At 45.9% G+C, this 22,467-nt stretch overlaps 1 protein-coding gene across 1 annotated transcript in view; it reads left to right on the forward strand.

Moving 5' to 3' along the window:
* LOC103597706 (dynein heavy chain domain-containing protein 1-like) overlaps positions 1–22,467 on the forward strand; it is a 65,169-nt gene that overhangs the window by 14,720 nt on the left and 27,982 nt on the right. Inside the window, exons 6-17 of the mRNA XM_008581576.1 lie at positions 3,054–3,211; positions 3,676–4,162; positions 9,692–9,819; positions 9,920–10,118; positions 10,499–10,593; positions 11,179–11,386; positions 15,545–15,670; positions 15,951–16,048; positions 16,163–19,040; positions 19,251–19,428; positions 19,593–19,785; positions 19,999–20,287. Coding sequence (XP_008579798.1) covers positions 3,054–3,211; positions 3,676–4,162; positions 9,692–9,819; positions 9,920–10,118; positions 10,499–10,593; positions 11,179–11,386; positions 15,545–15,670; positions 15,951–16,048; positions 16,163–19,040; positions 19,251–19,428; positions 19,593–19,785; positions 19,999–20,287 — 5,037 coding nt within the window. The remainder of the gene's footprint in view (positions 1–3,053; positions 3,212–3,675; positions 4,163–9,691; positions 9,820–9,919; positions 10,119–10,498; positions 10,594–11,178; positions 11,387–15,544; positions 15,671–15,950; positions 16,049–16,162; positions 19,041–19,250; positions 19,429–19,592; positions 19,786–19,998; positions 20,288–22,467) is intronic.

A 22,467-nucleotide genomic window follows, 5' to 3' on the forward strand; every position in this document is an offset into this window, starting at 1 on the left:
GAACTGGGGCCTGGAAAGAGTCTGTTTAGAAGTGCCTTCCTGCCTAGCCTTACCTGTCTTTGCTTCTCAACAAATGAAAGCACATGTCTCATTAGGTATGTTATGGGCCACTAAAACTCCCTGCTCTGTACAAGGGGTCAGGCTGTCAAGGCAGGAGCAGGGAGGGCCTGTGATTGGTCTGCTTCCCTTCTGGCCTTGTTTTGGGCAGGCTTTGTTCCACTGCTGCTCCAGAAGTCTGTGTTCTTTTTCTAGTTTCTTAACTTCTCGATCCTTAGTCCAGTATCAACTGGTCTCTTCAAGAGAGCAGGAGGAGAGAAATCAGCACAGGGTTTAGAATCCTGGCTCTGTTTTTCCCTTGCTCTATGACTTCAGATCACTAAGCTTCACTTAGTTTCTTTCTTTGTAACCCGGGTGTGATAAGGAGGATTAAATGAAATATTATTTGCAATACTCCTATCATTGAGTATGAAATGGAATTTTTTCATTTTGCTTTATCCCCTTCTGTCCATCCTTCTTCCTGATCTAATTTTGTCTTCTTATTCTCCAACTCTGTTCTTCTTCCTGGGCTCTGTTGAACAGTGAATGGCATAATTATCTACTCTGGTGAGTTGACCTCACCAGAAACTTGGGGTCATCCTTTACTGCTCCCTCTCCTTAACCCTACTACATCCAACCTGTCACCGAATCCTTTCCATTCTTCCTCCTAAATATCTCTCAAATGTGTTTTCCCATTCATCTCCAGCTTCCAATCCCAAGGAGCCTGGTATTTATCAGTCCGTTGCTATCTTATACCATACGGTGTCGCTGTTGAGCTCCTGTCTGCCTTCACCTGCCTGATGCTGCTGGTCCAAAAGCAGCACCGTTGCAATGACCTAGCTACTGTCAGGGGCCAGAGGAATTGTTTGAAAAAGGATGAGTTCACTTCCTCGTGTTGTGTTCAGCATAGGGTGCCCTCCCAATATGTTTTCTCAGTCTCAGTTCTTTGCACACAGTCCTCTTGGTTACTTCCTCCAAGTGTCTGAAAGTGTCATACTTACTATTTTACACTCCAGTTGCAGAGATGCAAAAAAGGGATAGACTGATTTACTTTTCACATAACACAAAAAATATATACTTATGTATATATTTAAATATTTATTTATTTATTTTTAAATTTTATTTTATTTTGTCAATATACAATGTGGTTGATTATTGTGGCCCATTACCGAAACCTCCCTCCCTCCTCCCTTTTCCCCCTCCCTCCCAATTATGTCCTTTCTGTTTGTTTTTCATATCAACTTCAAGGAATTGTAGTTGTTGTGTCTTCTTCTCCCCACCCAGGTTGTTTGTGTATTTATTTATTTATTTTTAAATTTTATTTTATTTTGTCAATATACAATGTGGTTGATTATTGTGGCCCATTACCGAAACCTCCCTCCCTCCTCCCTTTTCCCCCTCCCTCCCAATTATGTCCTTTCTGTTTGTTTGTCATATCAACTTCAAGGAATTGTAGTTGTTGTGTCTTCTTCTCCCCACCCAGGTTGTTTGTGTATTTATTTATTTATTTTTAGCTCCCACAAATAAGTGAGAACATGCCTGACTTGTTTCAGTTAATATAAATCTCTCTAGGTCCATCCATGTTGTTGCAAATGGCAGTATTTCATTCTTTTTATACCTGAGTAGTATTCCATTGTGTAGATATACCACAGTTTCCGTATCCACTCATCCGATGATGGACATTTGGGCTGGTTCCAACTCTTGGCTATTGTAAAGAGCACTGCAATGAACATTGGGGAACAGGTATACCTTCGACTTGATGATTTCCATTCCTCTGGGTATATTCCCAGCAGTGGGATAGCTGGGTCATATGGTAGATCTATCTGCAATTGTTTGAGGAACCTCCATACCATTTTCCATAGAGGCTGCACCATTTTGCAGTCCCACCAACAATTATATTTAAATATATATAATGGAGTGGAGGCAGGCTGCCTGAGTTTGAATCCCTGCTCTGCCACTGTGCGATGCTGACCAAATTACTTAATCTCTGTGAGCCTCAGTTTGCTTATCTGTAAAATAAGGATAATATTAATATTTATCTCAAAGGGAATTTGTGAGGATAAAATGGGTTCATACAGGTAAAGTACTTGAAATAGTGTCTGGTACGTAGTAAACCCGCTATACTGGATTTGGTGGTATACTGTATTTCCATATTTTATTTTTCTATTCTGAGAATATTTTAACATCTCTGAATTTAAGAGGTATCTTATGGTTGATAGCATGTCAGAGTTTAGATGACATTATTTTTTTCTTTTTTAGTGATATATGAAATAGTGATGCTTCTTATACTTCGTGGTATATTAGATTTGATGAGGTGTCATAGGGGTGTTATTTTTGCTCTCTAAAACAATGAAGTTATTCTTATCACCAAGGGCAGTTTCTAGGGTTATCCAGGATTATCTTCTAGCCCCATATTTACCTGAGAGCTTCTTTCCTCTAATCCTTAAAGACAAAAACAAAAAAATCCCCACAGATTGCACCCTCTTCTTGTTACCCTTTCTACTAGAGCAGATGCAGTAGGGCTCCAGAAGTGGAATACTTTCATCTCTGAGAGAGCATTCTGCTGTTCATGAACATGTCATTTCCATGCTCTTGCACATGATAGTTCATCTGCTTTAGGCATTAACTAGGCAACACATCCAACTCTAATGTCCTCCTCTCTGAAGAGGCCTTTCCCAGCCTTCAAAGGCCCCCTCTGTCTTCGCTATGCCAGGTTGAGGGTTCCTGGGCACTCACAGAAGACTTTTATCACACTGGGTTACAATTGTCCATTTGTGTGTCTGTCTTTCCCATCGTCTTGTGAACTTCCAAAGGTGGGGAAATTTTCTGTCTCATTCATTCCTCATTCATTCTTGTCTACCAGTGCAGAGTATGGCTGGACATTGAGCAGGGGTCCAGTAAGCATTCAGTGAGGGAAGGAGTGAATTCATGATCTGGCTTCTCCTTCAAGCCGATTCCCACTCTGGACCTCTAGCACTTCCCCAGAATTCCCTAATACCTGCCTCTTCTTTCTCTAGAATCCAAACTGGACAACATGAGGAAGGACATTCTTGCACAGGTACAGGATGAGTGCTGGAGCCGCAGTCAGCAGCTAATGACAGAGCTCACAGATTTCACACGGGTCTTCCAAACCATCAGCTCAGACATTCATGCCATTGCACAGTGCTCCCAGAAGGTAGGCTCTCCCCATCCATCCTTCTCAGCCTATCCAGGTCCCATCCTGCTCAGAAGCTCCACACACTCTTCAGGCCTGTGCTGAGTTCCCGGCAGGGCTTGATGCACAAACTGTGTTCACATAATGATGTACCCTTGCTAATTCTTGCCCTGTTCACATGGCCCTCAGTTTCCTCAGGGGGCGGCCCTGGTGTGATGAGAGAGACAGAGTCCTGCTTTCATAGATGTGATTCTGCTCTCTGTGATAGTCAGGTAGGGATACATTGCCCTGTCATTTGGGTAATTGTCTGGTGGGTGAGAACTAGACTGCTGTGAGCAATCTGATCCCTGATTACCCCTGATATTGGTTGGTTAAACAGCTGCTGCTGGGTCTGGAGCCTCCGCTCCAGAAGGTGGGAGTGCACTTTGGGCGCAAAGAGGCGTGCAGGGTTGTGGGGTGCTGGTCTCATACTGTGGCCCCTGCAGTTGAACGAAGCCAATGAACAGTATTCCAGCCTGGAGGAGCGAATGGAATACATACGGTCACTCCACGAGCTTATCCGCAACCACTTCAGTCTCTTTACTGCTGAGAACGAGGCACTGGACATCTCGGTGAGAGGGCAATCCAGTGAGTCACCCATTCCTCTCGGTCCCTCTCCCCCACATGTACTCTACTGTCCTCTGCTTGCCCCACAGCTTCTAGATGTATGGGAGGCATTTCAGTTTGAGAAAAGCCAGGCCTCAGAGTTCCTGCTCAGCAAGCGACATGCCATCGTGCCCAAGCTGCGGCAGCTGATGGCAGCAGCACTGGCAGAGCTGGAAGGCCTGCTCGAGAAAGCTCTGTCTGGTCCCTTCATGGACCCTGCACAAGAGCAGAGGAGCATTGAGCGCCAGCTCATCTCCCTGGAGCGTCAGTTCCAGAACACAGTCAGCCACCTCAGTGAACTGCACCATGCCTATGCCACCTTCACTGGTACTGAGGATCCCCGCTCCCTCACCATTGGCATGTGATAGACCCTCCAACTGAGATAAGGGTTGGGACTTAGGGTCCTTTGTCCCATGTGACCCTAAGCAAGCCTTGGGAACCATATATCTTCACTGGTCTCTTTTATAAACAAAAATTGCAGGACAAAATCTTCATATAATTATATTGGATATGTCAGGTGGTGTGCTTAGGGTGGGGATACAGGAGGCTCACAGTTTGGTAGGGAAGGCAAATACGTGAATGTTTTATTAGAGTTTGATGGGGTCAGGGACTGAAAGCATGTGCAAGAGAAATGTAAGAGTGCCCTCATTGTAGAACTTAGTTTTTATGCAGTCCTGTTCAGCAGTCGTGCACAAGGCAGCAGGTTCCAAATAGGTCTTGACACTCTAGTAGCCACTGCCTCCAGCCAGTGTGGTGTACAGGAGACGGCTCACTAGCCCACAGGAGGAGATCAGGACAGAGCTATTGGTCTTAGCCCGTCCATACAGTGTTACAGCTAGGCTGGTTCCCTTCTGCACATAAAGAACTTTGTGGGCTAAGTTTCTTTTCTCAGATACAGTCACTTATATCCCTTGGAAGGGCACATTTCTTCTGAGTTGCCCCCTTGGCCAACTACCAACTACTACCATCTCTGCCTGTGGGCATCCCCAATCATTGGGCCATTTGCCCCAGATGTGAGGTGAAGGACATTCTGGAACCTTCCTCAAGCAAGGAACTTTTTCTTTGGTAGAGTATTAGGAGATTCTCAGCCCAGACTCTAACTGACACGGACCACAGACCTTGACCTTTCCTGCTAGGGGTTGGGAATGTTTGTGAAAAAGCAGAGGAGGGACTTGGACCTTGTGGTGTTTGGCCCAGGAGACCCCAAAGCATTGCTTTTACTTTCTTTTCACCCCTCTCTCCTCACCAAATTCCTAGTTTTTGTTAAAATAGTCTAGGATTTTAGATCCAAATGGTTAATAACTACCCCTTATTTTTCATCATGCATCTTCTATTTTACTCATTACTTTTGGCATTTGCTTTGTTTTATAACCATGTTAACAACTATTTTGACATATTAGGTTTACTGGTTTGATTTACATACTACCATTTTTTAAAAAATACCACATCTTTATTTTTATTCTTTCTTCAGATGACTAGAGTATTTTTTTGAGTACTTTATTTTTCTGAGAAGGGAATTAGAGTGTTAAAATCTTTGAGCTCCTTATGTGCTGAGAATGACTTTATAATGTGCTTATATCACAGCATGGCTAAATATTAATTTTTTTTTTTTTTTCTAAAAGATGACCAGTAAGGGGATCTTAACCCTTGACTTGGTGTTGTCAGCACCACGCTCACCCAGTGAGCAAACCGGCCATCCCTATATGGGATCCGAACCCGTGGCCTTGGTGTTATCAGCACCACACTCTCCCAAGTGAGCCACAGGCCGGCCCCTAAATATTAAATTTTGAAGTCACAGATTTTTTTTCTTCAAACTTAGATATTGCCTCATTGTCTTCTAACATTTAGCATTGTGAACAAATCTGCTATCAATCTGATTTTTTTCCTTTGTAAATAATCTGTTTATCAATTATTTGATAATGGCTCTTGTATTTGCTCTGGTTTCCTTCCAGAATTCTTATGCATGTTGGATTTACTGGATCTCTACTTCATGTCTTTTATATTTTTCATCATCACTCGTTCCTTTATTCTTTTTCTCTGAGTTCCGGAAAAGAGTCATGACTTGTCTATAAGCTTCCATTTTCTGTGGTATCTACTCTGTATTTTCCATTGCATATTTTGTTTCTATGTTTTACCTTGTTTTGGTTTTTTGTTGGCTGGCCTGTACAGACATCTGAACCCTCGACCTTGGTGTTATAACACCATGCTCTAACCAACTGAGCTAACCAGACAGCCCTTCCATTGCATTTTCAAACACATACACATATTGTATGTGTATGTGTATGCATGCTTATGTGCACATGTATATGTGTGTGAGTATATGTTTATGTGTATATATACCTCCATATATTTCCTACCTTTATCTGCTGAAGAGGACAAGAAGCAAAATTAGCCCAGTAGCAAGAAGCCACGTTGTGGTCAGATCTTAATTTCTAATACCATTCCCCACTAAAAGGAACCAGGGCTCCTCAGAGAAAGGGATGATTCCAGGGCTGTGGCAGGGTGGGTACAAGATGAGTCTGGAGTATCTTTTTATGCCAGAAAGTAAGGGAGTGTTAAGTTTTTTTTTAAAAAAAGTGATGGGAGCATGTCACAAGGATACAGAAGGGATGCCAACTGGCCAAATCTCAGACAATTTGAGCACCAAAGTAAGTATAGTAATAAATTCTAAATTATTGAAAAAATAGGAGTTTTTTATCCATAGTAATAAAAAAAAATAAATCAATAATGGAGAACTGAGGAGTCGTGCTTATAATAGAATGCCAAGAGCAGACTGGTAAATGTGGAAGGAGGGCTAGAGTGGGAAAATCATCATTTTGCAACCATCATAGTAAATACTGGATCAGCTAAAGGTCATCAAGGGATGCCAGATCTGGGGCACATTTGATGAGGAGCAGAATATTTGCACTGTCTTAGAGAGTTTCCCCCAGAGACTACTTGTTATTTGCAAAGGAAGAAAAAGAAATGACAGTTAGTGGAGAAATTGGACAACAGATTGACCAGGTGATCAAAATTAAAATCACCGATGAAGGACATATGAACATCATATGCCTCCAGATGTGATACCTGGAGAAGGACACAACATCATCTCTGCAGTAGGCCAGTTGAAAATGAATAACACCATAAAAAAAAAAATCACAAAAACACATGAGGAACCTTCTAGTAACAATAAAAAGGAAGAAAAGGAGACTGTATACTTCAAAAATGTCTACATAGGAATGTTCTAAATTAAAAGAAACTAAAGAGACATGACAAATAAGTGCAGTACTTGACCCTAGACTGAATGCTGTATTTGAGTGGAAAAAATGCTATATAGGATATTATTAGGTCAACTGACAAAACTGAAATATAGTCAATAGGTTAATGTATTGTATCATGTAATATATGAAGTTGATCATTGTACTGTGGTCATATGAGAGAAAATTCCTTTTATTAAGAAATACACATTTGAGTTGTCGCTTTGCCTCCCACGGATTTGTCACCCCTTTTCCCCTGGGTGATGGAGCCACAGAAGATTTCAAAGCCCATCTCTTCTGAGCAGTGAGAAGCCCTGAAGTGGTTAATCTCCTGGAACCCTCAAGAGAGAGGCATTCCTTTCATTTGGGAAATTAACCATGAATTGGGGTTCTCTTCCCACATTTATTCTCCAGACCAGTAAGTTACAGGAAGAGAACATAGGTGGGGTTACAGTTTAACAATATAGGCTGGTAACATTCAGTAAAACAAGGCAGATGACATTCCATAAGGCAATTTAAGCAATCCACCAACAAAAGCTTGATCTTAGCAAACATTCCTTTTCCCTACACAACTTCCCAGTATCTTTACATATCAGTCAGTAACTTGTCTGTCTTTGAACCAGCAGCCTTGCTGTGTTATAATTCTTTATCTTACAACAGAGACTGAATAGCCTGGGCAAAATTTTCTGGTTTTTGCAAGGTCAGCATTTTACATGTACTTTTAAGAAGTTAGACTAAACCTCAAAGTACAAGAAACTAGGCCCTGTGAAATATATTTGCTTTATAGTATACTCCACATTGAGTATTTGGGGGTAAAGGGCCATGATTTATGTAACTTACCCTTAAATAGTTCAGGAAAAAAATTATGTTTGTGTATGTATACACACACCCATATATACACAGAGCATGTGAACACAAATGATGCAGCAAATGGGTAAAATGTTAACAAAAGGTGAATCTAGATAAAAGGTATACAGGTATTCATTTTACTGCTTTTTCTTGCAACTTTTTTTTTTTCCTTTTTTTTTGAGGGAGGGCAGCTGGCCAGTATGGGGACCCAAACCCTAGACCTTGGTGTTATCAACACCATGCTTTAACCAAGTGAGCTAAATGGACAGCCCTAAGTTTAAAAAACTTGAAATCATTTCCAGATTTAAAAAAAAGATTAAATGCAATGGAAATTACTGAGTAGATGCAACAGAAAATGTTCATCGAAGGACATTTGCTGTTAATCCTCAAGTCTTTTATCTTTTCATGTGTTTGGAGGTGTTGTATCTGTTTCTTCTTACAGAGAAAGTTCTTTATTTGTTCAATAATTTGATATTGAGACAACTGCTATCAAAGATTATATGGGTCACTAGCCAGATCTTTTGTGTTTGGACAAAGAAAGATTGAGAGTTTAGGCTTACTATCATTTTTTTTTTTTTTTGTCACATCAGACCTGTGGTGTTCTTGTCACAATCAGACCTAGTGATTCTCACCTTTTTAATATTTTGAGATCTCAAAAATGGACGATGTTCACACATGCAAAATGCATGATTTTCAGCATTTGGGATATAACTCTATCACTTTTTCTCCCACCCAAGGAAGTGTACTAGAATTCAAGTGAATGAGAATAACAGTCTTATAGCAATAACCGTGACTGTGGTCTGATGTCTTTTAAGTAAACTGCAAACCTCAGTACTATAATTACCGTGAATTACAAATGACTTTTGACACATATCTTGCAAATGATTATAAATAATTAGTTAAGAACTAATGCAGTAGCTTGTGAGAGGAAGGTAGGGAATAATTACCAGGGGCGAACAGAACAGGGAGCTTCACTGTTTACCCTGTATGGTCCTCTGTGTGGGCCAGATCTTTACCATATTCATCTTGCTGAACTTTCTCTTGAGCTGAGAGTTCATTCACTCACTCATTCATTTAACACTTACTTGTTGAGTGCCTGCTGTGTACCAGGTTTGAGGTACCTCAGTGAACAAATGACAAAACCCCTTCCCTAATGGACCCAACCATCTAGTTGGGAGAGAAAGACAATAAATGAGAAACATAAAATATGACTAAATTATGTAGTATATTAGGAAGTGATAAGAAAAAAGTGATAAAATAAAAATAGAGCAGGGTAAGAGGCTGAGAAAGCCAGGGAGGGTAGAGAGCAATTTTTAATGAGATAGTCTACATAGGCCTCATTAAGAAGGTGCTGTTTGAGCAAGGACTTGAAGCTGGTGAAGATGTGGGCCATGTGCTTCTCTGAGGGAAGAGTGTTCCAGAAAGAATGAACTGCCCATCAAAGGCCCTTAGCAGGAGGGAGCATACCTGGTATATGAGCAGCTGTAAAGAGTCCGGTGTGGCTGGAATGGAGTGAGATGGAGCATAATATAAGAGAAACCCTTCCCTTTCACTGCCGTCATGTTTTCTCAGATATTATTTCCTGGGAATAATTGTCCTTAGGTTGATCCCATCTCCATGTTGAACGGAACAGTTTTTAACTCTGCCTTCCTCCCTGCCCCTGTCACTTTCTGGACTTTCCCTTCTGTCACTATGGGCTCTTGACTGACCATTCCCACACCCCTCATTCCCACCCCAAATAGCCCAGGTCTCAGCCAGCCCTCTCCCACAGGGGATGAGAGTCCTGTGCCCTTGCCAGTCTGTGGGACCCATCCTATTGTGCAGCAGCAGCGCATCTGGCACCTGTACCGACTCGTCTCTGAAAACATCAGCGAGTGGAAGTGCATGGCTTTTGCCAAGGTGCTGACACCTTCCTGGGAGCTTTTGCCTGGGAGTTGAGGACTACAGGAGTGGGAGTGGGGAAGGGTCTCAAGCTGACTGTGAGCCCTTCTCCTTGCAGTTCAGCCTGGCCATGGCCCAGGAGAAGACAGATGGCTGGCTGACAGAGGCAGCTCGAATAAGCACAACCATGGGGCTGCACAGCCCAGTGCTGCAATGCTGCATGCACATGCTGGAGGAGTTTCGCAGCTACCTGCCATTGCTCACCAAGCTGGGCAGCCTCCAGCTGCAGAACCCCAACTGCCAGCCCCTCCTGCGAGGTGTGTTCAGTTAGTGTCAGAGGGGAGGGAAAGGGAAGGATATAGGGGTTAGAGCAATGCAACAACTTAGCCCTCTGGTGCTCCTGCTGGAAACACCTTTCCTCCCTAGGTTGCTCCTTATCCTTTCCCACATACCATAACCTCCTTTCCCCCACAGGGACTTCCTCACTATCATGTGGGGTCCTATTTGCTGATGGGGGTTGGGCTCAGGCTGGGGTCTTAGCTCTGGGCTCCGAGTTGTGCTCTGGACCTTGGGTTCTAAGTTCTCAGCTCTGTGTTGTGCTTTGAGATCTGCTATCTGGGGGCTGAGCTGAGCTGGGCTGGGCTGGACTCTGCCACATACTGGGTGTTACTCTGACATGTTGTCTCCCTACCTCCAGCCTTAGGACTGAACATTCTCCCCAGTATAGAACTCCTAACATTGGGCCAGCTGCTCACTTGTCCACTGCTGGAGTTTGCGGATCGAATCAACCAGGTGGGGCCTACAGTGGGGAGGAAGGGAGGAGGTCCGAGCCCCAGAGCTGTAATAGAGCCAACCACGGCCTAGTAGCCCCTTAAGACAGGGGGGCAGTGGCTGTTGGCATGCAGCTGAGTGGGGGATTGAGATTGTTGACCTGCCTGGAAGGTAGGAACAGACTCCTTAAGTCTCCAGATGGGGATCTGATGGGTGGTTTCAAACTCTCCGTGACTGAGATTATGTCCTTCCTTCCAGGGTAAGGACATAGGTGGCAGCCCCAAAGTTGTGGTGCCACCAAATGGCAAATGTCCCCAAACATTTACCCTGTCCCAAAAGGGCACAAACTGACTGAGCTATTGTCTGCTCAGCTAGAGCCTTGCAAAAGGGTGTGTTTCAAGACAGTGGCACTGGGTCAAAGTAGTTAGATGCTCCTGATGGCCTATCTCTGAAGCATAATGATCCCACTCTCCCTTCATCTCGGAGGCCTCTGCTCCCCTGAGCCCTGGCCCGAGTTCTACCTCAGACCCAACCCCCAAGTCCCAGCTTCAAGGCTATCCCCTGAGCCATTACCCAGTCCTGCTTCCTGAGATCCAGCTGTTCTAGGTCTGGCAGTTCGAAAACGAACGAATTCATGCCCAAGAGACCCTACGGCAGCTGCAGCAGTACTGGGAAATGCGCCAGCTGCGCCTGCTCAACTTCATCCTGCATGTACCCTACAAGCCCCCAGCCTCAGAGCGCACCAAGAGGCAGATGCTCCACAGCCCCCAGTGGGAGGTAGTGGACAAGGATAGTGGCACCTTCATTCTCTCAGGTGAGACCCAGCCGTTCTGGCCCAGTGAAAGACCCTACTTGGGGCCATTTTCATCCACCACATCCAGCCTGGGCCCCATCCAAACTGGACAACCTGACACATCAGTTTGTTCTGAGACAGTGTCTTCCATGTAGCTCCCCTACTGTCTAATTTCCTTGGGAGCGAACTTCCCACCTCCCTCTCTGCACCCAATGCCTGGTTCCTTCAGCAAAGGTCCCTCCCTTCCTGGGTGTACTTAGAAATTTCTCACAGTCACTTCTTTACACTTTTCAATGCTCTGTCCTCTAGGTTGCACCCTGCTGTCTGATTTTATATCTCACTCATTCATTCATTCCTGATCAAACTCACCTGCCTCCTCTGTGCCAAACACAGAAGACACACTTTTCAATGCTCTGTCCTCTAGGTTGCACCCTGCTGTCTGATTTTATACCTCACTCATTCATTCATTCCTGATCAAACTCACCTGCCTCCTCTGTGCCAAACACAGAAGACCCTGAGATTTACAGAGAGCAGCCCTGTCCCTTGGGAACTCCCAGTACAGTGAGAGATAATAGGACACATATAAGTGCATGATGGAGCACCATATTGAGGGCAGTAGAATCTCATGGAGAAGACCAGCTCAAGGGGCCAGGGAGAATCAGAGAAGTCTTCCTTTAGGCAGAAGCCTCATGCTAACTTTTAAAGGAACAGGAGTTTACCAAACTTAAAAGGTGAGAAGGGCATGCCAGACAGAGGGAACAGCATATGTACAAACACCCAAGATGATATAGTTGGGGAACTCACAGTAGAGGAGAAATTCTCTTATCCAGCACAGTTGGAACCCAAACAGTGAATCCAAAAAGTTAGTTAAATAGGGAAATCATAAAATATGATGCATACATGGTTTAAGATTTTTATTTTAGCTTAAAACATACACATGTCCATTTATTTATTAATCTTTTAGCCTAAGGACAAGAGTGTTTCTTTGATTTAGGGTCCACTGATAGATCGTCACTGCCTTTCTTGCATTAATGCATGGTCTACTATTTCTACTTACACTTTCTGTAAAGTTGAGCAGCAACATGAAGACACTTGTAAAGTTACCTGAGTCCAGAAATTTTGTATATTTATTTTATAATTTCCTGAATTTTAAAAATTGACTTGCCTATATGCAGAGAGCATGTTTTTATCAGCTTGCCTTTACTGAAGACTTCCATAGTTTCCATAGAAACAGCAACTCTTTTCCCACCCATATTTCAGTGGTTAACACAATAGTAGATTAAATTCTGTAATTAAAATCATGATATAACTCACAGAAGTAAGTTCGCAAACACACTCTGACTCAATTCAACTAGCAGAAGCAAAAATGTTTGGGTCTTCTAAAGAACAGCTTGAAATTTCTAAGTTTCAGTTGAGTTTTGGGCATTACTCAGTATATTTTACGGTAAGGATGGGGAACATCCACTAAAAGAGCTTGTAGGAGCCCAAAGGCTAATGGAGAAGAGAATGGGTCAGATGGAGCTGGAGAGGTCAGATCATGTGAAGTCTTGTGGGCCCCGTTAAGAATTTACTCAATAGGGGCCGGCCCGGTGGCGCACTGGATAAGTGCGCCGCTTGGGAGGCGCGGCGGCGCTCCCGCCTGAGGGTTTGGATCCCACGTACAGACCGGTTCCCGCTCACTGGCTGAGCGAGGCGCGGGGGCAACACCGAGGGTTGCAGTCCCGTTGCCGGTCCCCGGTCCAGTGCGGGGGCGACACTGAGGGTTGCGATCCGTTGCCGGACACGGAAAAAGACAAAAGACAAAAAAAAAAAAGAATTTACTCAATAACATGAAAACAATGGAGAGCCACCGAAGTTTTTTTGTGTGTGAGGACGTAACGCGATCAAATTTTAGTGTAACAGCCTCACTTTGGTTTCAATATGAAGAACGGATTGAAAGGAGGCAAAGAATGGAAGTTGTAAAATCAGTTAAGAAACTATTGGTTAACCCAAGTGAAAAGTAATAGTAACCTAGACTAGGATAGGAGCAATGGGGAAAGAGAAAATGGGTGGGCTAGTGCTATGTAGAAGTCCAACTGGACAAGACATGGAACTGGTCCAGCTTCTGCATGGAAGAGAATGTATGTCCTTTCTGTTCTAACATGGATGTTCCTATCACCCCAACTCTTTATCCTTGTCATCTCTCTATGTCCAGCATTTGGTTATGAATGCCTTCCCCAGCTATTTGGGGCACATTGATAAATGGTGCCCAGCCTCCTTGTTCACATCTCCCTTATTAAGGACTCACAAGTTTTTGGTATTGAGTGATACAGAGGCTGGATTTCTACAGTTAACATTTGCACCAAGACCCAAAGCAGTTTCTCTTCCCATCTTTGTCCTGAGCACATTTTAGCCTGCTCCTTTTGCCCATCCCTGACCCTGGTTCCACACTTTGCAAATCTGCTTCTACTTGGTCTCCACCACTTTTCTGCATCATCCTTAGATTCCTCTGTTACTAAAAGTAATACATAAAAATTCATAGCACAGAGTACAGGCTCTGGATATTCTGGGCCTTGGGCTGTCTCTGAGATGCCAGCCTGGGTCTTCCCAGTCTCATACCTTCAGATGCCAGCCTGGGTCTTCCCAGTCTTTACTTGAGCTCACACCCCTTTCCTCACCTTTGCTTGCTCCCAGTCTTCCCTTCTTTCTCTAAGCTGGCACTTGCACCAAGTACTTGTATAGTTGGGGTGTCTTTCTACAGGTTCTCTCCTTTCTCTGCATCAGGCTTCCTTTTCCTGTCAGCTCCAGGCATGTTAATCAAGGACCACATCTTTGTGGTGGCCACACCCAAATGAGACAAAGATGGTGGAACTTTTCGTGTATTTCATTCCTTCCCCCAGGAAGACAAGGTGTTGCAGGGTGAGGGATACCTACTAGTCATTAATTCTCCCCTTTAGTTTCTCGACCAAATGATAACAAGGAAATAGATGAAAATAAAGTGCAATATCAGAACTATTACTCTCAAGATACTGTATGTTTTTGATATAACATGTTGACAGACACAACTTGGCTCTAGGTCAAGTGAGACTTCATTCTACCTCTTCATACCCTTCCCAAAATCAACTGAGAACTTGAGGTCTGTGTCAATATGCAGATGAAACTTGAGTACACTTACTCAGGTAGCTACCTGCAGGACTGTGGCCTGAATCATATCCCTTAGACTAAGAGATGGGCATTTTTACCTCTTCACATGGCAGAGGAGCAAGCAGAGTGGCTAAAAATATTACCCCGATATTGTCTTCTCTGGAGAGTAGAGTATATTTTCACTCTGAGAGCAGGATACTGAGAATTTTCTCCCTAACAGAGGTGTTTGGAGAATCCTACATCTGTCTGACTAAACCTCCTCTCGATTCTTCTCTCATTTTTCACCCCAGTTAGTGTCCCTACTGCACTTCCAGCCCTAGTCTCACAGGGCATGATGGGATGAACCTTTAAGCAGCACCAGGGAGCCAAGTGCTAAGATTATGAGAGAAAATTTTGGCCTCAGCTTTTCTACCAGGACCCCTTTCATCCCAGAATGTTAGAAGGGACGATGTTTTGTAGCTATAGAAATGTTATGTAGGGCCGGCCCGGTGGCGCACTGGATAAGTGCGCTGCTTGGGAAGCGCGGCGGCGCTCCCGCCCGAGGGTTCGGATCCCACATACAGACCGGTTCCCGCTCACTGGCTGAGCGAGGCGCAGGGGCAACGCCGAGGGTTGCAATCCCGTTGCCGGTCCCCGGTTCGGTAGGGAGGCAACACTGAGGGTTGCGATCTGTTGCCGGACACGGAAAAAGACAAAAGACAAATTTAAAAAAAAAAAAAAAGAAAAAAGAAATGTTATGTAGGGACGATGCTTTTAGCTCTCTTCCCAGGCTGGAGGCTCTAGTTCTTCAATGAACTTCCATGGAACTAGGTGGATACTTAGAGTATCTAGCCGGGGAAATCAGCTGGCCTAGAGTCTGCCCAGTGCCTGGGGGAAGGGTGAGTTTCTCCTCTCCCTGCTTTGAGACCTGAGTGCTCTACTGGTTCTACTGTACTGGCCAGTGCATTAAGGTCTCTGGAATTGCCTCCCTTGGAAGGTTACTCTGGTCTATTCTTTTTCTGCCCCAGCCCCTACCCTTGCCTTATTTGACTGCCAGCTCAGCTTTTTCTTCTTCAGACCACAGCAGCCTACAGGATTCCATCCAGGAAAGCCTTCAGGTCTTGTTCAAGATCTTGGCCACCCAAAAGTCAGGAGACTTATACAAAATGGCTTTGGAGTGGGTGACCATCATGCATGGCCTAGGTGAGTGCAGGACTCTCGCTGGGCTGATGGGCGGGACCTGAGGTAGGATGACCCAGAAGGATGGGGGTGAGAGGTGGAGGGTGACTAGGGGAAGATCTGAAAGACAGAATGAGGACCTCCTTCAGAGCTATTTTTTGGGATGAGCTGACCAAGTCTTTATTCACAGTGAAAGTTTTATTTCCCCTTCCGGTTGGGCTGGAGGGGAACCTGAGAAGTCAGGAGCAGGCTGGACGCACTTGCAGAAGCTAGTACCCTGGTGTTTCTCTGGCTGCTTACACAGGTTCCCTGCTGGATGTGTGGGTGACTTTCCAGCAGAAGTGGATTTTTCTGAATAAAGTTCTGCATGAGATGAAGATCCAGTTTCCTAGCACTGTCCTGGTAGGGAAGGGGGCCGAGACAGTGGGCAAGGGCTACTGAACAGCGGGGCTCAAGGTCGGAGGGGGAGCTGCCACTTCACACTTGCCCTCACTTTTACCCTGTCCCTCACCACAGAACTCTCGTTTCAAGGTCATGGATGATCAGTATCGGACCCTGATGCACATCTCTGTAGCTGACCCCATGGTTCTGTCACTTATAGTGCCCAGTGCCAAGAGGAGCCCTTACTTCCAAGGCCAGCAGCTGCAACAATTGCTGCAAGCAGGATCAGTGGAGCTGGAGGGCATCATCATGGCTCTGGAGAGTGTGCTCTATGGAGTGTGTGTGCACTTCCCCCGCCTCTTCTTCCTCAGTGACAGTGAGCTGGTGGCCTTGCTGGCTGCCCCGCTGGAGTTATGTGAGGCCCAGCTATGGGTACAACGTTGCTTTCCTCATGTGCATGCTGTGAGCTTCAAGTCCAGCCCAAGTGATGAGAAAAATATGGATGACCGGGAGTCAAGCCCAAGCACACAGACTCAGGTGAAGGCTGTTGCAGTGCTAGGGGTAGGTGGGGAGGAGGTGAAGCTACGGGGACCCCTTTTTTTGCATCCAGATCTCCCTAAATGGCTGGCCTCTCTGGAGAAGTGTCTGCGCTTGACATTGGTACACATGCTGCAGGACTGTGTGGCCGCCCACCTTGCATCCCTAGGTGAAGCCTTCAAGCAGCCACCCCAGCAAAGCCAGTTGCCTGTGCAACTGTATGTCCACCACTGGCTGGATTTAGTCCAGGCCTTCCCATGGCAGTGTGTGCTGGTGGCAGAGGAGATAGTGTGGCGAGCTGAGACAGAGGAATCTTTGCTTAAGGGGGAGACCCTGGCCATGGTCCCCATGCATATGCGCAAGCTCGAGGTACTAGTGCACTTTTTGCAGTCCCAGAGGAGCTCCCAGAGTGGACAGCCCCTGCACTCAGTCCGCCAGGCCAGCCTGCTCAGTGCCCTGCTGGTCATGGCGGTGACTCACCGGGATATAGCACAGCTTCTAGAGCAACACCAGGTCAGTGATCTGAGAGACTTCCACTGGGTCCGCCAACTCAAATATCACCTGGGTTCACCTCACGTGATCCCCAAAAGCCCCCTGCAGAGTCTCAGGACTATTGCATCTGCTGAGCCTTCTCTGTCACCAGCTGCATGCTGGATAGATGTGCTGGACCGGTCTTTCCTATACAATTATGAGTACCTGGGTCCCAGACTGGGGCCTCTACCCAGCCTGCTACCTGAGCGGCCAGCTCTAGTGCTGTTATTAGCCCTGGAGGAGGTGGCCTGTGGTACCCTTCTGGGCCCTGATGGTGTGGGCAAGACATCTATAGTGAATACCCTGGCACGGGCCCTGGGCCGCCAGCTGGTGATTATGCACTGCTCACCTCAGATAGAGGCCCGATGCCTGAGCAACTACCTGAATGGTGCCCTGCAGAGTGGGGCCTGGCTGCTTTTGGAAGCAGTTCAGCATCTTCCCCCTGGCTTGCTCTCTGCCCTGAGTCAGCGCCTGGCTGAACTGCACCACCTCTGTGCCCCACTGTACCAGGCAGCCTCCCGAAGCACCAGCACCATAGACCCCACCCAGCCCCAGCTCCTCGGCAGTGGTTTCTTTGAGAAACATCACGTGTCCATGCGCCTTGGCTATGGCTGTCTCCTGACAATGCGTGCCCTGAACTCTGCTGTGCCTGCCAATCTGCACCTGCTATTGCGGCCTGTGGCTTTGGCACTGCCTGACCTGCAGCAAGTGGCAGAGCTGACCCTGCTGGGTGCAGGGATGCGGGATGCCTCCCGCATGGCTTCCCGCCTATCCAAATTCTTCTCCCTAGAGCGTGAGCTGTTATCTGGGCCCCTCCCTTGCCGCTTGCCACTGCTCAAGCAGATACTAGAAGACACAATAAACACATTAAATGGGACCGAGGAGGACCTCAAGTCCCAGCAGTCCCACAGCCTAGCTGCCATCGAGGAGATGACACTTCTGCGTGCTCTGATGCGCTCACCACTGTTCAGCATCCTCGATGGGCTCCGCCTGAACAATCTCCGAGAGCTGCTCTGTGGGCTTTTTCCTAGCGCCAGCCAAGTGCTGGCAGAGCCCATGACCACCAGGCTCATGAAGCCGCTGATGGTGGAGGAACTGCGGCAGGTAGGCCTGCATCCCAGCCCTGGCATTTTGGGGTCCCTGGAGCAGCTGAGCCAGGCCCTAAGCCGGGCCTCAGGCATTCTGCTCCTGGGCCCTGCAGGCAGTGGCAAGACTACTTGTTGGCACAGCTTATTTAAGATCCAGCATCGGCTGGCAGCCATGGAAGACACCTCATCACAGGGCTTTCAGCCTGTGGAAATTACTCACCTCTACCCCAGTGTTCTCAGCCCCCAGGAGTTCCTGGGATGGCTAGAGGGCCCCTGCTGGCACCATGGCGTCTTTCCCAGGCTACTTCATGCAGCCAATCATAGTAACAGTGTGGGCCCAAAGGGACAGACAGAGGAGTCGATGGGGATCCAGCGCTGGATAATATGTGATGGGGCCTCCAGTGCTGCTTGGCTGGACTCCATCACTTGCCTCTTGAGTGACCCTCCACAGCTTAGCCTCCCCAATGGTCAGCAGATAGCACGACCCCCAGGCACCTTTCTCTTGATGGAGGTGGCAGACACAGCCAGTATGTCCCCCACGGTGGTGGGCCGTTGTGCCCTAGTCTGGTGTGGTGGGGAGCAGACTTGGCAGTGTATGCTTAGCGTCCTGATGGCAGCTCTGCCCCGTGAGTATCGCCTGCAGCACCAGACGATCACTGAGCTCAACCGCCTGGCTGAAGTTCTGGTGCCTGCAACATTCCGATTCCTCGCTCGCCAGGGTGCCAGCTCTCTGCTGCAGGTACATGGGCAGCAGGCTGTTTGCCCAGGCGTGGCTGAAGTTACCAGCCTGGCTCGCATCTTGCATGGTCTGCTTGATCCCCACCTGCGCCTAGAGGAGGAGAAGGCACATGGCCCAGGTGGGGAGATGGAAGGGCTGGTGTGACAGAGATGGGGCCTCGAGGGTAGCTGGGGTATAGCTGGATTCTGGGGCATGGGTTCTTTGGTGGAGCTGGGCCAGAGGACTGCAAGTAAGGAGAAGTAAAACTGTCAACCTTTACTCTTGCCTCTACCTGCCCCCCCCCCCTTTCCTACTGGGGCTTCTATTCTGGCCATGGTGACCTTTGCAGAGGACGTCTGCTGCAGTGATCCTGTGACCCAAAGCTTCAGGTATTCAAAAAGCAGCTCTCTAAACTGGTCCCAGGTTGACAGTGATGATGTGTCAAATAAGCACAGGGAGCACTTGCTGGCTATTAGCAGTTTTCTTTTTGCCCTGATCTGGGGCTTTGGATCCCACCTTCCTTCCAGGTACCTACAGGGATGAGGGATGTGGGATGTGGAGGACTGAGATGGACTGGCCCTTGGGAGTTAAAACCCGTGTCACATCACTGTTCGGGTGTAGTGGAATGTGTCAGTGTGTCACGAAGTGTTGTAACTATCTGGCACTTTTGCCTGTGTGTCCATTTGAGCAGGCTCTGGCCCCTCTTTGATACCTTCATGAAGGATTCTATTAGTTGCCTCTCCAACTACCCTGAGCCACCATCCTCAGCCTTGGTGTTTGACCTACATGTAAGCTCTGAAGATGGGACACTGGTTCCCTTCACTGGCCAGTATCTGAGCAGCCACGTCAGAGGAACTCTGGGCACCTTCCACCCTTCTACCCAGGTATGAGGACAGTGGAGCAGGAGCTGGGTTTGGGACTGGAGATATACTAGGGATAATCCCCAGCTGGGCCCACTTGCTCCCATTCTTTGATATGTTTTTACAATCACAAAAATACACGAAGTGTTCTCCAAGTACAGCTTTAAGTCCCCTAGACCTTTATTTTCAACTAGATTACTGTTCTACACTGGAGCTGCCACACTCCTGTTTCTGCAGACTGAACGGCTCTTGTATGTGGTAGACCTGCTTCTGTCAAGGGAGCAGCCAGTGCTGCTGGCTGGAGAAGCAGCAACAGGGAAGTCAGCTTTTGTGGAAGTGTTGGTGGAGCCAAACCACCCTTACACATACAGCTCCATCCACCCTGCCTTCAGTTCCACCCACCTTCGCCTACTGCTGAGCAGAGGAGTCCAGGGCCAAGCACAAGTCGGGCCATGGCCTGGACATCACCAGGATTCTAAAGGCTCCCTCCTCTTCCTGCTGGAGGATCTGCACCTGGCTGCTTCTGGTGAGGAGCTGGGGGGAGGGAAGGAAAGAGTGAATGACTGTCATCTCTTGACACTGTAAAATTCCTAGCAATATTCATTTACTCTCAAATATATGTCTACAGATTAAACTTCAGTGTTCCATTCTTAATGTCTTCTTATTCTACATATGCTCCCTGAGCAATCTCGCCCCTCTCATGGCCTCATCTACCATCTCTTCCAAATCTGTGTCTTCAATGCAGGCTTCTCTTTTAAGCACTGTTTATCCACTATCTACTGTACATCGGCACTTTGTTGTCCCATTGGCACCTCAGACCCAACCCTGAGCTTATCATCTTTCTCCCCACATTCTGTTTCCTGTGTGTCCTTTTAGTAACTGGTACCACCATCTAGACTCTTCAGCCAGAAGTCTTGCTGACAACTCTTCTCTCATCAATGTCCAGTCACCATGTCTCTCAATTCTGCCTCCTAAATATCTCTTGAATCTTTCTTTCCACGTATGTCCATGGTTCATATAATCATTACCTGGAACTTTGGCAAATACTCTCACATATCTCTTTGTGATGAGGCTTTCTTTTCTAGACTCTTACACTCTGTAATCTAACTGGATTCAAGAAGTTAGGCTTCCTTTAGCCTCTGGGATTGCTGTCCTCTCTGCCTTCTCGATTTATCTGGCTAAATCTTACTTATTCTTTCCAAATCATCTTCCTGGAGGCATTAACTCCTTCGGAAAGCCTGACCTCTATTCTAGGTTAGATGCCAATCCTATGCTCTTTACAATAATGTGTGACAACCATGATTTTATGATTATATGTTTGTCTGTCCTTTTTACCACATTCTGAGATTCATGAGAACAGGGATTTCTCTCATTCATTTTGATAGACCCAACAGAAATTAAGGGCTCAATAATAGTTTGTAGAAGAAAAGATAACGAAGGAAAAGGGAGAAATTAGTATGAAAGTTTGGGATGTTGAAATTTAAAGTTCTAAAGTAGTTCTATTAGTCCATTTCTGTTGCTTATAACGAAATACACAGAACTGGGTTATTTATATATTTATTTATTTATTATTTATTATTTTTTATTTTTTTAAAAGATGACCAGTAAGGGGATCTTAACCCTTGATTTGGTGTTGTCAGCACCACGCTTTCCCAAGTGAGCTAACCCGGCCATCCCTACACAGGAATCCAAACCCTCGGCCTTGGTGTTTTCAGCACCACACTCTCCCAAGTGAGCCACATTTGTAAAGTAAACAAAATTTATTGCTTACAGTTTCTGAGGCTGAGAAGTCCAAACTGTGAGGAACACATCTGATGATGGCGACAGTGACCCAAGGGTCTCACATTGCAAGCTGGTGGCAGCAGAGAGAGCAAGAGAGAGAGAAATGCAGACTTTCCTCTTCTTTTAAAGCCCTCAGAACCATGCCCCTGACCACCATTTTTAATCCATTCACTATTGCACAGTCCTACAATCCAATCACCTCTTCAAGGCTCCACCTTTCAATTACCATAGAAGATTACCCACCCTCTTAACAGTCACATAGGGGGCTAAGTTTTTAATACATAAAACTTGGGGGACACAATTCAAACTCCAGTGAGTTTTGGGGGCACATAATTCAATTCACTACAATGGTGTACCTCCAGATGATGGATGACAGGTTCTAAATATGGCAATGAAATGGGTAGAAGTGAAGTATATGTAGAGGTTGTTGGAGTCAAAGGGCTAAAGCATTGGATAGGTTGTTCATTCAAACATTAAAGTCCCTAAGGGATGTAGAAAACTTCAACCAGGTGTATTAGTAAAAAATAGCATGTACAGTTTATTGAGTATCTAGTATGTTTTACATGATTTATCTATCTCTTTTAGTATTCATAAAAACTGAGTAAGATGGAGATTTTTTTATTATTATTCTAAAGGTGAAGAAACTGAGACAGATTTTATAACCTGCTCAAGACATCCTACCTATTAAATGTCAGAACCAAGATTAAAATTCAAGTCTACTTGGCTCCAAAACCCATAGTTCCTTACAATGATATTATTTGGCCTTTGTGATGAATTTTCATGAGTAATTAGAGTGCCATTGGACAACAAAAGAGGTAAAGAGTAGTACAGCCAGATCTATGAAGAGATTTCAATTAAGAGATTTCAACAAGAGGGTTGAAAATATTGCAAGCAACATTATAGAGTGAAACAGTCTAACACAGC

Source organism: Galeopterus variegatus, unplaced genomic scaffold (genome assembly GCF_000696425.1).
Source record: "Galeopterus variegatus unplaced genomic scaffold, G_variegatus-3.0.2 Scaffold2396, whole genome shotgun sequence".
Lineage (NCBI taxonomy): Eukaryota > Metazoa > Chordata > Mammalia > Dermoptera > Cynocephalidae > Galeopterus > Galeopterus variegatus.